At 42.3% G+C, this 15,771-nt stretch overlaps 1 protein-coding gene across 1 annotated transcript in view; it reads left to right on the top strand.

Annotated features, from left to right (window-relative positions):
- The window catches only part of Kat2b (lysine acetyltransferase 2B), a 99,879-nt gene that overhangs the window by 29,888 nt on the left and 54,220 nt on the right, over nt 1–15,771 (top strand). Inside the window, exon 2 of the mRNA XM_028766602.1 lies at nt 10,563–10,689. Within this exon, the coding sequence (XP_028622435.1) occupies nt 10,563–10,689 (127 nt within the window). The remainder of the gene's footprint in view (nt 1–10,562; nt 10,690–15,771) is intronic.

Raw genomic sequence — 15,771 nt, 5'->3', positions numbered from 1 at the left:
ACATAGGTCAGGTTATATTTTCCTATTCATTTATTGCTTCTGACTTTTGGCTAGTATGCTAAATAAGGAATCTAGAATGTGGGTAAATAAATATCTGTTTTGATTTCCTGTAATAATTTTCTTTTTTTTCTTTTTTTTTTAAAGATTTATTTATTTATTTATTATATATGAATATACTGTAGCTGTCTTCAGACACACCAGAAGAGGGCATCAGATCCCATTACAGATGGTTGTGACCTACCATGTGGTTGCTGGGAATTGAACTCAGGACCTCTGGAAGAGCAGCCAGTGCTCTTAACCACTGAGTCATCTCTCCAGCCCCTGTAATAGTTTTCTTGATTGCTAAGGCTTGAACCAAAGGTCTCATACATCTTGGCAAGAACATTACTGCTCAATTTCTTAAAATATATGCTCATAAGTAGAATTTTTGGATCATATGACAATGCCTTCTTAATGCCTGAGGTCCTGTCTTACTGTTCTCCACCTCAGCTGCTCCTGTTGGTTTCCACCTCAAGTGTTTTCTATGTCACATCCAACCATGCTCTTATTGTATCTTGCTAATGAGGGTGAAGGGAATCTCAGTAGGGCTTGCATTTTCTAGTCATTAATGATTCTGAGCATGTTTTCAGGAATTTTTTTAAGATTTAATTTTTAATTTTATGTATGTGTGTTTGTGTGAATATGTGTGTTGGTGCCCAGAAAGGCCAGAAGACAGCATCAAATCCCTGTAGATAGAGTTAGACAGTTGGTGAGTTGCCCTCTCTGCTTGAGCAGCAAGTGCTTTTAACTGTTGAGCCATTTCTCTAGTCTCTTACATTGAGCTTCAACCTCTGGAGTGCTGCCATGAGTCACCTCCCCTGAGGTGGCTGGCTTGCTTTCTTCATTTTCCTTCCCCTCCTCCTCTTCTCCTTCTCCTCCCTCCTCTCCTCCTCCCCTTCTCTGCCTTCCTCTCCCTCTCCTTGGTCATCCTCATTTTCTTTTTCTTCTCCTTTTCTTCTTCCTCCTCCTCCTCCTCCTCCTCTTCCTCTTCCTCCTCCTCCTCCTCCTTCCTTCTTTCTCTGTTTCCTTCAACTTCTTCTTCTTCTTTTATTTATTTATTTATTTTTTTGGTTTTTGGAGACAGGGTTTCTCTGTATAGCCCTGGTTGTCCTGGAACTCACTCTGTAGACCAGGCTGGCCTCGAACTCAGAAATCCACCTGCCTCTGACTCCCAAGTGCTGGGATTAAAGGTGTGCACCACCACTGCCCGGCTTCCTTCAACTTCTTAGACGTCCTCCTCTTTCTACTTCTTCAACTTCTCTTTCTCCTCCTCGTCCTCCTTTTTCTCTTCGTCTTCCTCCTCCTCCTCTTCTTCCTCCTATTCCTTCTCCTCTTCCTCCTCCTCCTCCTCCTCCTCTTCCTCCTCCTCCTCCTCTTCCTTTTCTTTGGCAGCTCTGGGCTTATCTTTAGGCCTCTCATGTGCTGCAATTACTCTGTCATTGAGATGTATCCTAAGGTCCTCCTTCTTTTAACTTTTAAAAAAAAGTTTTTAAATATTTTATATGTATGTATGTATGTATGTATGTATGTATGTATGTATGTATGTGTGTATGTGTGTGTGTGTGTATGTATGTATGTATGTTTTGCTGGTGTGTCTGTGCACCATGTGAGTTCAGTGCCCATAGAGTCCAGAAGATAGTATTTCATTTCCATGAACTGGAGTTATGGACATTTGTGAGCTTCCCTACAGGGGCTGGGAATAGAATCTGGGTCATCTGAAAGAGCACCAGCCTCTGACTTTTATATTTTTAATGTTTGTTTATTTCCCCATTGTGTGTATATGCGTAGGTGTGAGTGTACCACAGTGTGCTTATGGAGGTCTGAGAACAAGTTTGTGGAGTCAATTCTCTCCTCATGTCATGTGGGTTCCAGGGATCATTCTAAGATAATGAGGCCTGGTGCCAAGCTCCTTCACACGCTGAGCCATGAGCCATCTCACTGGCTTCTTTTGACTTTTAAGTAGTATGTCTTTGTCAAATTTCAGAGCTAGGATATAGAAAATACAGTAGTTCCCATTGCCCTCTTTCCCCACCCCCAATGCTCAGGAACCTGTCAGGGCAGGATCTGTACTTCTGCATGGTAGAAAGAGCTCTCCGGCTCAGTTTGGCTCTAAGCAGTGTGATAGCTCATCCCTTCCTCATACAAGATGAGGGGAAGATACAGATGCAGGTGTTTCTCCCAGCATGACTGCATGGTATAGAAATGTTACCATGAGTGAGTCTAGATTCATCATTTCCCACCACTGTGTTCCTATGCTTGGTCTAAGCCTGAGGGTGGAAAAGTCAGTTTGTTATTTATCAGTGTGCTCTTCCTGAGTTTTTTACCTACTTGAATTAGTCCAGTATTTTCAGTCTGACAGAATTCTGTTAGACAGCATGGCTGACTTCTCTTTCCCTGTATGGCCTCCAAATATCACAAATGCTTACACGTTAACACTAAGCAAACTCCAATTCCTTCCCCCTCTAGTTTGTCATCTGGATGTGATCACATGTCTATCCAGCTCAGCTCCTTAGAGTCTCTCCAATGTCTTCTGTTCACAGTAAGAAAATCACTGCATGTCCAGGAGCCTCTCAAGCAGATAAAGCCATTTTTTGTTTCAGGCTTCTGGAGAGCATTTTCTTCCTTGGATATGTCTTGTCTGCATAGACTTGTTGTTGGGGAGATGACGTCACCTGGACAGCTGGCTCTTCCTTGGTGCCAAGGTTGCTGGCTGCTGTGGTAATTGGCTTGGCAGAGGGCTCCCTAAAAGGTTGTCCTCCAGCTGTTATTGAGTTAAGGCCGCTAGGCTAAGCCTGCTATGAGTTCTCTTAGACAGCAGCTGTCATGCCTAATTACCAAGAACTATAGAAGAGGTGTTTCCAAGGGGACCTCTTATCTCTGAGAGCAGTGGCCAGGCTGTAACATTTGGAAGAAAAGATGAAGGCTCAAGTGGAGGGCTTGATATCTGCAGATCAAAACATGAGACAGAAATGTTTTCTTGGCAGCCAAGGACAATGGAACTCACTGTTTTTTTTTTTTTTAATTTTTTAATTTTTATTTTTACTTTTATTTCTCAGGGCCTTGTTCATTCTAGGCAAAAACTGTTTCACAGAGATACACCCTAGCTTGCACTGTTTCTTAAAAGACTATTTCCCTCTCTTCAGGGTAGACAATATGTCACACATTATCAATACTGTACACTCTGGTTGACATTTTCCTGGGCATGCACAGGTGCTGGAAGTGCTCTTCATACCTGGAACTCCATATGCTTACATATGCTCCATATGCTCACAAACTAACTCGAGGGAAACCCCTGTATATCATAGGGTGTCCTTAACCACTGAGGAATACTGATGTTTCTACCCCTAAACTACAATGTCCGCAGTGAAGGTTCAGGTGGTTTCCCGTTATACCCCACTGCAGTAATTACTTATAGTTATACTGTGAGCCATGTATGCAGTCTAATTAGCTTTGAAGCTCAGGGTGGTCGAGAGCTCACTATGTGTAGTTCAGACTGGCCTCAAAGTCATATGCTAGTCCTCCTGCCTCAGATTCCTGAGGGTTGAGATCATAAGCATGAATGACTGTGCCTTAATCTACAGTTTTCTAGTTACCTCACATATCTTAGAGCTTTCTCACACATGATCACAAAATTGCTTGCTTAAAATAACAGCTTCTGTGTTGGCTCTGGGAAGCTGAAATCATGAGCAGAGTTAGCAAGGCCGAATCCTTCTAAAGGCCCTCCTGCCCCTACTTCTAAAGCTCTTCTCCCTCTTTCTAAGGGCCTTCCCGTCTTCCAAAGCCCCCTCCCCCTCCTAAAGACACACTTTCTTCCCTCCTCTTCCCCCCAACTGTTCCTCCTCTTCTCTCAGCAGGCGACATCTCTTGGTAATCCTTGAGATACTTTTGTTTGTCTGGTTTACCATGCCAATCTTTACCTGTCTTCAGTTGCCTCTCTTCCCAGCTTGTGTCTTTGTGTCCAAATCTTTGAGTTCTAGAAGGCACCGTTCAAACCACAATATCACATTAAAGAAATGAGAGGACTGGGGTGTGGCCCAGTTGTACAGGGCTTGTGTATCGTATTAATAACGTAGGATGGTCCTTAGCAAGAGGATAGGGAGATGTGTGTGCACATATGTATGTGTAATATGATATATATCTATGTCTCTATATAGAGAAACATATATGAGTTTAAGTTAGAGAGAAAGAACTAGAACTTAATTTTATTAAGTGATTTTTTTTTTCAGTCTGGTACTCTGAAAGTTATTATCACAATATGTAGTGAATATAAAATAGTTAAAATAATTTTTAAAAATATGCTATTTTTCTGTGTAATGTGGGAGTGTGTGTAAGCCCTAGCTGGATGTACATAGATGGCCTTTGAGAATCTCTCTCTCCACCATGTGGGTTCTACAGATTGTACTCAGGTTGTCAGGCTTGGTGGCAGACACCTCTATCTGTGAGTCATCTTGCTGGCCCAGTGACTTTTTTTTGGTGTGCTTTAGACAGAGTCTTGACGTGTAGTCTAGACTGTCCTTGAACTCATAATCATTCTTCTTCAGTCTCCAGAGTGCTGTCAGGATTATATGTATGAAGTGCCGTATTCAATTTAATAAGATTAAGGCATTAAAAATTATATTTGTTTTTCAATTAGCATGTGTGTGTCTGTACATGTACTCCAATATAACTGTGGAGTCTAGATATCTATCTGCTCAATCAAGTTACTTCTCTTCTACAGTGTGGGCTCGGGTTCGGGCTCAGCTCATAAGGCTTGGTGACAAGCATTTTTAACCAGTGAGCCATCTTGCTGGCCCATATATTTTAATATTGATTGTAGTAACATATCTCAACTTGGATTGCCATTTTCCCCTCTCTCCCTCTTTGCCTCCTTTCCTCCCCTTTTTCTCCCTCTCTCTTTCTCTCTATTATGCTTCTTTGGTTTTGTACTGTTGGGGAATTAAATCTAGGATGCTACCTGGTGCTGTGACACTAACACTGAGCTATTACCTCTCTCCCCTTTTTTCCTTTTCTTTGAGACAGCGTCCCTTTATGTAGCACTGGCTGTCCTGAAATTCTCTATGTAGACAAGACCGTCTTTCAACTCACAGAGATCCATCTGCTTCTGCCTCCATAGTTTTAGAATTAAAGGCAACCACTACCATATCTTGTTTGTTTGCTTGTTTTCTTGAGACAGGGTTGCAATATGTAGCCTAGGTTGGCTTTGAGCTCATGCCTCTCCTCTCAAGTGCTCAGATCATAGCTGAGCACTACTAGGCATGCTTTTTTTTTTCTTTTCTTTTTTGTTCTAGGGAATAAACGTAGGGCTACACACTTGCAAGGTAAGACTGTGCCACTGAGCCCCAGCCCTTGCAGGCTGTCACTTTACTGTTACCCTATCATTGTGGTGGCTCTCACATCCTGCCTTGCACTGTGGAGTGCCATAGTGCCACAAAATCACTGGACTGACATTGTTCCATCTCATGCCTTTTACTTCTTGTCTTCTATTGCTTTGGGAGTTTTCTGTTTATTTGGGGAAAAAAAATCACTCATTCTGAACAATAGAAACCAAAATTGACTTTGTAAAAGCTACTGGAATACTGAGATTAGCCAGGTTTGCAAGGAAAGCCATACCTGGACATGTTTAAATGCCAGTACTCATTGTGTGGTAGAATAGATTCAGCACTCTATCACACTGGCTTAAATATTTGTGGCTACTATTTGGATTAAAAGGAGAAGTGCGAGACTTGGTTATTATAAATCCCCCTGCTGTGAGATTTGTGACTTGAGGTTTATGAGCCCTGATGAACAGGGCTATTGTTTTATGTCCTGGAGGGCGAGTAGAGTGTAAGCTTGTCATTCTTTACTGACTGCACTCGAAGCTCATTGTGATCTTGAAGTTATAAGCTCTGGCTCGGAAAGTGTGCAGGGTCTGATCCAAGATTAAAAAATGGTTACTCTTTCACTTGAAATTTTTTTTTGTTTTTGTTTTTGTTTTTGTTTTTGGAGACAAGGTTTCTCTGTGTAGTCCTGGCTGTCCTAGAACTCACTCTGTAGACCAGGCTGGCCTCAAACTCAGAAATCTGAACGCAGAAATCCACCTGCCTCTGCCTCCCAAGTGCTGGGATTAAAGGCATGTGCCACCACTGCCCGGCTCACTTGAATTTTAATGAGGAAGGCAAGGTGGTTTTATTTTGATTTTTAATTTTTATTTATTTATTTTTATGTATATAACTGTTTTGTCTGTGTGCATACCTGGTGCCTGAGGAGGCCAAAATAGAATGTCAGATTTCCTGAGACTGGAGTTACAGAAAATCGTGAGTCACCTTGTGGGTGCTGGGAATTGAACCCAGGTCCTCTGGAAGAGCAGCCAGTGCTCTTAACTGCTGAGCTATCTGTCCAGCCCTTTAAAGTTATTTTATTTATTTTTAATTTTATGCACAGGGGTGTTTTGTCTACACATATGGATGTACAATGTAAGTCGTTGGGCTTTTATAAGTAACCCCATATGGATAAAAGTTTTGGATTCTTGAATTCTCTTTCCTCCCCTAGTTCTGGGGATTGAATCTACAGTCTCTCATATACTAGGCAAGTGCTCTACCACTAAGCCACATCTCCCCTTTTAAAATGTTTTTATTTTTAAGGAGCCTTACTACTAAACTACCTAGGCTGGCCTTGAACTCCCTTTGTAGCTCTGCTGAGCTTGACTGAATTGACAACCAACCCCCTTGCTCTCTCTGCTTCCTGAGAAGCTGATGATTCAGGCATGTGGAACAAAGCCCAACCAGGTCCTTCAGTTCCTTTTTGTTGTTGTCAAATAAATCGTGTGTGTGTGTGTGTGTGTGTGTGTATGTATGTGTGTGTGTATGCATATACACACTTATACAAGAAAGCAAGAGGGCTTTATCACTTTCAGCCTTTATTCCCTTGAAACAGTCTATCACTGACCCTGGTGGAGTAGGCTGGTGACTCCTATCTATCTATCTATCTATCTATCTATCTATCTATCTATCTATCTATCTATCTTCTATATCTATCATCTATCTATCTATCTATCTATCTATCTATCTATCTATCTATCATCTAACTAACTAACTAACTAACTAACTATCTTTTATTTCTCTTCTGCCTCAACACCTGACTTTGACACAGGTGCTGGGAATTTGAATTCAGGTCCCATGTTTGCACAACAAGGGGTCCTTGCTAAATCATCCCCCAGTTCCTAGATCCTTGAATTCTCTCTCTCTCTCTCTCTCTCTCTCTCTCTCTCTCTCTCTCTCTCTCTCTCTCTCTCTCTCTCTTTCTCTTTCTCTCTCTCTGTGTGTGTGTGTGTGTGTGTGTGTGTGTGTGTGTGTGTGTTTGAGACAATGTCTCTCTGTGTAGCCCTGGAACGTACTATGTAGACCAGACTGGCTTCAGAGTCAGAGATCTAAACACTTCTCTGCCTTTCAAGTGCTGGGGTTAAACAGACATATGCCATCATGCCATCATGCTCAGTTTTGAATCATGAAATCTGATGCTCAACACTGATACAGCTTCTTGTTCTGCACCTTCAGCAGGAGTAGTAAAGGCTGGCTTTGTTCTCTTCCATCCAGGGTTTCTACCAGTTCGTTCTCTGCACTGAGCAGCCTCCCAAAGAAGAGGATCTAGGCTATGGCTGCTAGTGTCTCAGAAGCAAAATTATTGAGCTTGTAGAAAGTTATGGGGTTGAGGACTCCACAGATTGGGAAAGCACTGCCTAACATGGGTGAGATCTTGGGGTCACCCTCTACACTTGGAAGCACTTTTAGAAAATATGGGCGTGGCCACCATTGTGAGTGAAGTCAAAATCTTCAATGACATAATTCCTTAAGAGTTTAGACTTCTTGCTCCTACTCAGCTGAACTCTAAACCTTAGAGAGTAAATCTAAAGAGAAATGCTTGGACTTGAACACCTGCCATCGTTGTGATAACTCCTTGATCTCTATTTGTTTGTTTATTTTTTATTTATTTATTTTTTTATGTAGTCCTGTCTACTTTGGAATTTGTTCTAAAGACTGGGCTGTCACTGAACTCAGAGATCTGCCTGCTTTTGCCTCCTGGGTTTTGTGATTAGAAGATTAAAGGTGTGTGCCCCCTCGCCCAGCTGCAGTGCTCTCTATTTTTAAATTTATCTCACTCACGCTCTCTTTCTGGGCCTTGGTCTAAATAAGCATTAGTGCTTCTTCCATTGTCAGAGGCTTTTAATTCTCTGCTGTATTAATAGGAGTATGCTGTCTTTGTCACAGATTGCCTGGTTGTTTCTGGATTGGAAAATTAAAGAAAAAGGAAATAAAGATGATTCTTCATGGAAATTAGTAACAGAAAAGGTATAGATAGGTTTCTTACAAGCCTCTGTGACTATTATCAAGGAGAGGAAGTGTGGATTCTGGGTTGGGTGACCACAGGAGAAAGCAGGAGAGAAAAAGAAGGGAGGCTGCAGGGTACCTACCATTTAACTCCCTGGAGTTAGTTCCCTTTGAGAGGGTTGATTGTAGTTAAGGTAGAGGCTGTAGTTGCTCATGCGGCCTCACATAGTTCCTCCCTTTCGCCACCTTCCCTCACCACTGCTTGTCTACCTTTCTGGCTGCACTCCAGCCCCACTAGCCTCAGACTGGCACTCCGTCCTTTTTGCAGTCATCCTCACAGGGCACCTCCTCTTCTGCTTTCAACCACTCAGCTGTATTTGTCTTTTTCTTTCTTCCTGTTCTGTACTGATGCTTTGAAATGTAATTTGCTCATTTCTCCTTGCCTGGTGGCTTGCTGCTCCAGAAAAGGCTCTTTGTTTCCTTTCGCATCTAGCAAAAATGCTGCAATTTTCCATCTCAATCTCCTTCCTCTCGGATTTGTGGCAACCTGGATACCTGATTGAGCAGAAGCAAGAACTTTGTTCTTAGCTACACAAAGAAGTGTAAGATCAACTTGAGAATCACCCTCTCTGTTCTTATAGAGACGGGAAAGAGAAGGAAATACAAACCTTTGAAAAAGAGAATATTCATATGGTCTTTTGGGAATGAGCAGAAGATTTCTGGGCGATTTAAACTCTGCCTCTGGCTGGGAAATGGTGGCACACACCTTTAGTCACAGAAACTGAAAGCCAGAGGCAGGTGAATCTTTGAATTCACGGCCAGCTTGCTTGATCTACAGAACAAACTCCAGGAAGGCCAGGGCTTCACAGAGAAATCCTGTCTCAAAACCCCAAAACCAACCAATCCGCTAACCAACACCTAAGAAACAACAAAACCTCTGCTTTTTTTCTTTTCTTTTTTTTTCTTTTTTTTTCTTTTTTTTCTTTTCTTTTGGGGTCCTTTCTAGTTCTTGCATGGCAGTTGTCAACTGTCATGGTGCTAGGGCATGTCACTTTTCAGTAGTATTATAATGGAGTTAGAGACTGTCTTGTAGTTATCCCAGCAATCCTTTTAGATCCTGTAGTTTTAACTTATCCTGAAGAGGAGATTCTGACCTTTAGGCATCCTGTCCTCAGAGACAAATGAGATTAGGGGTTAGGGGTCAGTAGAAATGCAGCTGGGGTGCTAGGTGGAGGCCAGGGTTCAAGATTTGATTGGGTTTTCCTCAATCCCTCTCCACCTTATTATTGTTTTAAAGAATTATATGGTGTGTGTGTGTGTGTGTTTACATATATAAGGATAGGTTCTGGCATAGTCCAGGTAAGAGTGTCAGATCTTTTGGAGCTGTCCATTTTATTCTTTGAGATAGTCTTTCACTGCAGCTAGAGCCCACTGTTTTAGTGGACGTACTGAGAACTCCAGTAAATGATATTGGGGAAGAAATGGGGCTTTCCAAAGGTACCAAGGATCTCTCAGTTAAGGACACTACTTGAAAGCCTTTCGGTCACACAGTATGGCAGGCCTGGTAGAGTAAATGATGTGCCCTTCATGTTTGATCTCCATTTGGTAGCTGAGGTCACTGCACAGAAGCTAAATAAGTCAGCTCTATTCTTTTCTACAGAGCAAAGGAGATGTGAGTCTTCAGGGAATCCTGAGATTTATATAAAGTATTGTAAACTCTTTCTTGTCCTCTCAATGTTTGGGAGTGTTGCTTGTTTTATGAAGCTGGTGTTGTAGACTGTCTTTGATCAAACCATTCCCTGAACAATCCCCTGGGGAATGCAATAGCAAAATGTCTGAGCTGTAGGTACAACTAGCAGAAGCAAATCTGAAGTCCCCCCCAAAAGCACTCTCTTTGCTCCCCGCCCCCAATTTTGTTACTCTTACATATATAGAAAATTATGGCCGGGCGTTGGTGGCGCACACCTTTAATCCCAGCACTTGGGAGGCAGAGGCAGGCGGATTTCTGAGTTCGAGGCCAGCCTAGTCTACAGAGTGAGTTCCAGGACAGCCAAGACTACACAGAGAAACCCTGTCTTGAAAAACCAAAAAAAAAAAAAAAAGATTACTTAGTGCATGTGTAAATCACTGTCAGATAACTAATGTGAATTGGTCTCTTGTAAAACTGTCCATGGGTACCTACTACAAGAGTTCTGTTTTTTTCTTTATTCCCATTTCTAGGCAGAGGAGTCCTGTAAATGCAATGGCTGGAAGAACCCCAACCCCTCTCCTACTCCACCAAGAGGAGACCTCCAGCAGATAATTGTCAGTTTGACAGAATCCTGTAGAAGTTGTAGCCATGCCCTTGGTAAGTTCCCAAATCAGCTGGTAGCCATTCCACAGTGACTTGACAATTTATACTACTCTACTCTGGGAAAACCAAATTTGCCACTTCATTGACAAGGGTCCAGAGTGTGTTGGGAAGTACTTCATGGGTGAGACAGACCCCATCTGCTGGCACTGCCTTCTCCCTTGTCTTTTCATCATGTTATAAGAGCTGGGTCACAGAGAATGAAATTGAAATAGGCATGATGGCTCTGCTGTGTAAGAAGGACAGGCCTGATTTGTCCTGGTGGAGAGGGCACCATAGGACTTTGGTGTCAGATTTGAAACCTCAACTAAGTGGATAGTTATATATAATAATAATTACAATGACAGTAATTATAAATTAATTTTAATTAATTAACGGAGACAATGTTTCTCTGTGTAGCTCTCGCTGTCCTGGAACTCCATTTGTAGACCAGACTGGACTCAGACTCAAGAGATCTGCCTGCCTCTGCTTCCCAAGTGTTGGGAGTAAAGAAAGGCATGTGCCTGGCAATATGTTTATGTAGAAGCTTTTGAGGGACAGAAGAGGATATTAGATCCCTGGGGATTGGAGCTACAGATGGCTGTAAGCTTCCATGTGGTGTTAGGAATTGAACCCAGGTCTTTGGCAAGAGAATCAGTGCTCTTAACCAGCTGAACCTCACTCCAGTTCCCTTAACATTACTTTTAGGATACATTTCCTCCACCTCTTTTTGGTACTGAGGATGAAACCCATGGCTTTGCACATACAAATCATGTTTTGACACTGAATCATGACATCAGCCCTAGATGATTTATTCCCTCCCTTTTTTTCTTACACACACACACACACACACACACACACACACACACACACACACACCCCTTGTGTCTCAGGATTCGCTGTATAGCTAGCCTTGTTTGAAACTCATAATGTGCCTTTCTTCCTAAGTGCTGGGGTCACAGGTATGTGCAAACTCTGTTTCAGATCTAGTTCAGTGGGGAACTAGTTGTTCTTAGATAGCAGCATTTCAGTTGGAAAGGTCCCCCTTTTTACATCTTTCTGCCCATGCCAAATAAGTCTGGTTTACTATCCAAAGACAGTATCCTGTCTTTGGGCAAAATGGGATCACCAAGTCCTCTCTTTCTCCTTCTACCTATGACCTGTAAAAGAGTAGCATATTAGTATTGTCTTTCTGAGTTTGCTATTTGTTCAAATGATGTCGCTCCACCTCTGAAGCCGGTCCACTGTTAAGCTGAGTCTGATGTCTTATTTGGTTCGCTGTGAGAGGGAATTTCAATGCATTTATTGCACTGTGTTGCATTTAATGCTAGTATTGGCGTTTCAATACTTGCAAGGCAAAAAAAAAAAAAAAAAAAAAAAAACGGATAGTGGTGTGTTTTTCCCGGGAAGTGTCTACACTGGAACACTCTCCATCAGGAAGCAACCTAGATCTGGCAGAAGAAATCAACACAGGAATAAGTCCATCACTGTGTTGACTGAATGTGTGTCAAAAATAACTCAAGCTGTGGTTAAAAGACAAGTGCTTTCATTACAAAAACATCTTGTTTGAAGCTAAAGGCTGTGGTAGTTTTAAGCAGTGCACAGGAAAGATTCCAAAGGTTCCAGAGATGTTTTAGCTTATAATATGCCAATATTATAGCCCATCTGTGACTTAATAGACTGGGTGCCCTTCAAATTAAATCAACTGAGAAATATGACGCAATTGACAGTAGAGTTCAAGGAATCTACACCTGGCTGTGCTGTGCTCATATTGATTGAGAAATCCTATTATTCCCAATCAATTACCATTAAAAAACAAAGATCTTGTTTTTTTCCTAAGCTGCTAATTGTCTGGTTCTATGCATGTAAGCACACGAGCCTGCCAGAAATGGTGCAAGTGACAAAAGCCAGCTGATTTGGCTTCCTTTCCTGTATCTGAACAAGTATTGGCAGCACCCTTGTTTTCCATTACATAGTGAAGAATGGGAAAATAAGTATGCAATTAGTTTATATTTTATTTTATTTATTTTCTGGTCCTCAGTGTTAGGAATCTAGCTGAGGACAATTGTATCAATTAGTTACAGCCCAGAACAGTGTATATGCACGTGTGTGCATGTATGTGTGTGTCTGTGTGTGTCTATATAGCTTCATGTTCTTTATACTTGCAGATTCACACCTGAAGTTAACATGCTTGTAAATTAAGATGTACCCTGAAGTTAAGTTAAAACAATTTTATAACCGGGCAGTGGTGGCGCACGCCTTTAATCCCAGCACTTGTGAGGCGGTGGCAGGTGGATTTCTGAGTTTGAGGCTAGCCTCGTCTACAGGGTGAATTCCAGGACAGCCAGGACTATACAGAGAAACCCTGTCTCGAAAAACCAAAAAAAAAAAAAAAATTATACTCATTTAAGAATATTTTATTTACTCTCTGATACTGCAATACATACTCAATCTCAGCTCTCCCCCCGACTTCTCCCAACTCCCCAGATGCATGGCCTACTTCCATGTCCTCTCCTGTGTTCTGTAACCTACTGAGTTCAATTAGTGCTGCTTGTTGGAATGTTGACAAAGCGTTCCTTCCCAAAGGTAGGGGCAGCTATTCAATGCCCTTTCTGGAGACATGCCTATTTGATTAGTTTAGAAAATAGAACACTATAAAAGGGTGGTTCTCAACCTTTCTAAAGCTGCAGGACTTTAATATAGTCCCTGAGGTATCTGATATGGACCCTTGTGCAAAGGTCATTTGACCCCAAAGGGTCAGAGGCCAGAGACATGATCCTCCTGCCTCAGCTTTCTGAATGCCTTTGAACAGGGAATCCACCATCACTCCTTTCATCACTTTCTTAAATGAAACTGTCTGTATGGTTTCAAGAACTCATGAGATTCCTGCTGGAATGCTAGTTTATTCATTCGCCAGGGTTCTAGAAAACCATTTTGTGAGATTACACCATTCTCCATGTTCCCTGCTTTAAAAAATGTAATCAAATAAATTTGCCATTACATATCAACTAGTTTAACAAATAACCTTGGACCCATCACCCACTTAAATAAAGATTGTTAATATTTGTTTGTTTTATCTAAACCCATCACTCTTTTATCTCTTCACCCCTACCTTCAGGGTATTTTTAGCAAGTTCTTTAGGCATTTAATCTTTTCGAGTGCGTGCGTGCGTGCATTTGTGCACGTGTGTGTGTGTGTGTGTGTGTGTGTGTGTGTGCGTGTGCGTGAAAGTTGAATCTGGGTCCTCGTTCATACTAGGCAAGCACTTTGCCACTGAGCCATTTCCCTATCTATCTATCTATCCATCCATCTATCTATCTATCTATCTATCTATCTATCTAATTTATTTATCGAGGCAGAGTCTCACCTCATGCCTCACCATGGAAATACATCAGAATGTGCTACATTGTTGCTAATCAAGTTGTGAACTAGGGAATTCTGTTAGAATCCATGTAATCCTGACTGTCATTATGGAGACTCTTCTACATCTTTGGAAGCTGGGTAATCTGCTCAGATAAGAAGAACTCAGTCATTCAGAACTCAGAACGCTGAGGAGATGGCTCAGTGGATAAGTGCATTTCCTGTGAAAGGAAGAAGGCCTGAGTTCAAACTCGAAGCTTCCACAGAAAAGCTGGGCATGGCCACCTGTGATGGTTTGGATATGCTTTGCCCAGTGGGTGGCATTATTAGGAGGTGTGGCATTGTTGGAGTAGGTGTGGCCTTGTTGGAGTAAGTGCATCATGTGGGCGTGGGTTTTAAGACCCTCATCCTAGCTCCCTGGAAGTTAGTTTTTCCTAGTAGCCTACAAGTAAAGATGAAGAACTCTCAGCTCCTCGTGAACTATGCCTGACTGGATGCTGCTATGCTTCTTCCTTGATGATAATGGACTGAACCTCTAAACCTGTAAGCCAGCTCCAATTAAATATTGACTTTTATAAGAAAAAAAAAAGCTTAAGTTCAGGTATGGTGGTACAGGCCTTTAATTCCAGCATTCAGGAGACAGAGCCATGCAGCTGCAGCCCTTGTGAGAGCTGACGCTGTACCTTGCCTGGACTGCACAGCAGATCTGACCCTGGTGAAAGGTGCAGGTGAGATAGCCCAGAGGGCCAATGCTTGTCCCCCTCTCCTCCCCTCCCCCCCTTTGGGAGTTGGGAGAGCTGACCCTGCCTCCTGCTAATGGTGGCATTGAGTAGCCGGAACAGTGCTGGAGAGCTCATGCTGGTTGTGCTGATAAGGGAAAGCTGATGGATGGGCTGACCAGCTCTGCTACCACCAAGGCCCTGAGCCACTCTGATAGTGGGCTCTGAGATGGCCCACCTCAAAATCTATATCATAGTCAAATGGTTGGGACACGTGAAAGGACCAGGCCTGCTATTCCATAGCTGCTGGATCTCTGGCTTCGGTGACACCATCAATATTGGATCCTCAGGGATCCTCCTCCCAGTTATCCTGTTGTTGCCCTGTGTCATGGGGATCCTGCAGCTTTGGATCAGCAGGACTGGCCCTTTCATGCATCCCAACCAAGCAAAAATAAAACTTATTTGGAAATAACTTTGTTCTTTTTCTTCTTGAGTCAGGACTTCCCTGTGTAGCTTAGGTTGGCCTCAAACTCAAAGAGATCTCCTGCCTCTAATGCTGTAATTAAAAGTGTGTGCCATCACATCCAATTGGAAATAACTTTAAATTTTTTTTCTTTTTTTTTTTTTAATTTATTTTATTTATATGAGTACACTGTCACTGACACACCAGAAGAGGGCATCAGATCCCATTACAGATAAAGGTTGTGAGCCACCATGTGGTTGCTGGGATTTGAACTCAGGACCTCTGGAAGAGCAGTCAGTGCTCTTAACCACTGAGCCATCTCTCCAGCCCAACTTTAAATTTTTATTTACTTTAATTGTATGTATATATGTATGTGTACCATATGAAACTGGTGCCTAAGGAGGTTTGAAGGCTGCATCAGATCCCCTGGAGCTAGAGTTCTGATGGTTGTGAGCCATGGTGTAGGTACTGGGAACTGAATCTTGATCCTCTGCAATTCCAACAAGTGCTCATAACTGCTGAGCTCTTCCTCTCCTCTCCTCTCCTCTCCTCTCCTCT

This window comes from Grammomys surdaster, unplaced genomic scaffold (genome assembly GCF_004785775.1).
Source record: "Grammomys surdaster isolate TR1022 unplaced genomic scaffold, NIH_TR_1.0 169, whole genome shotgun sequence".
Classification (NCBI taxonomy): Eukaryota; Metazoa; Chordata; class Mammalia; order Rodentia; family Muridae; genus Grammomys; species Grammomys surdaster.
This window is presented reverse-complemented; position numbering and strand designations above follow the sequence as displayed.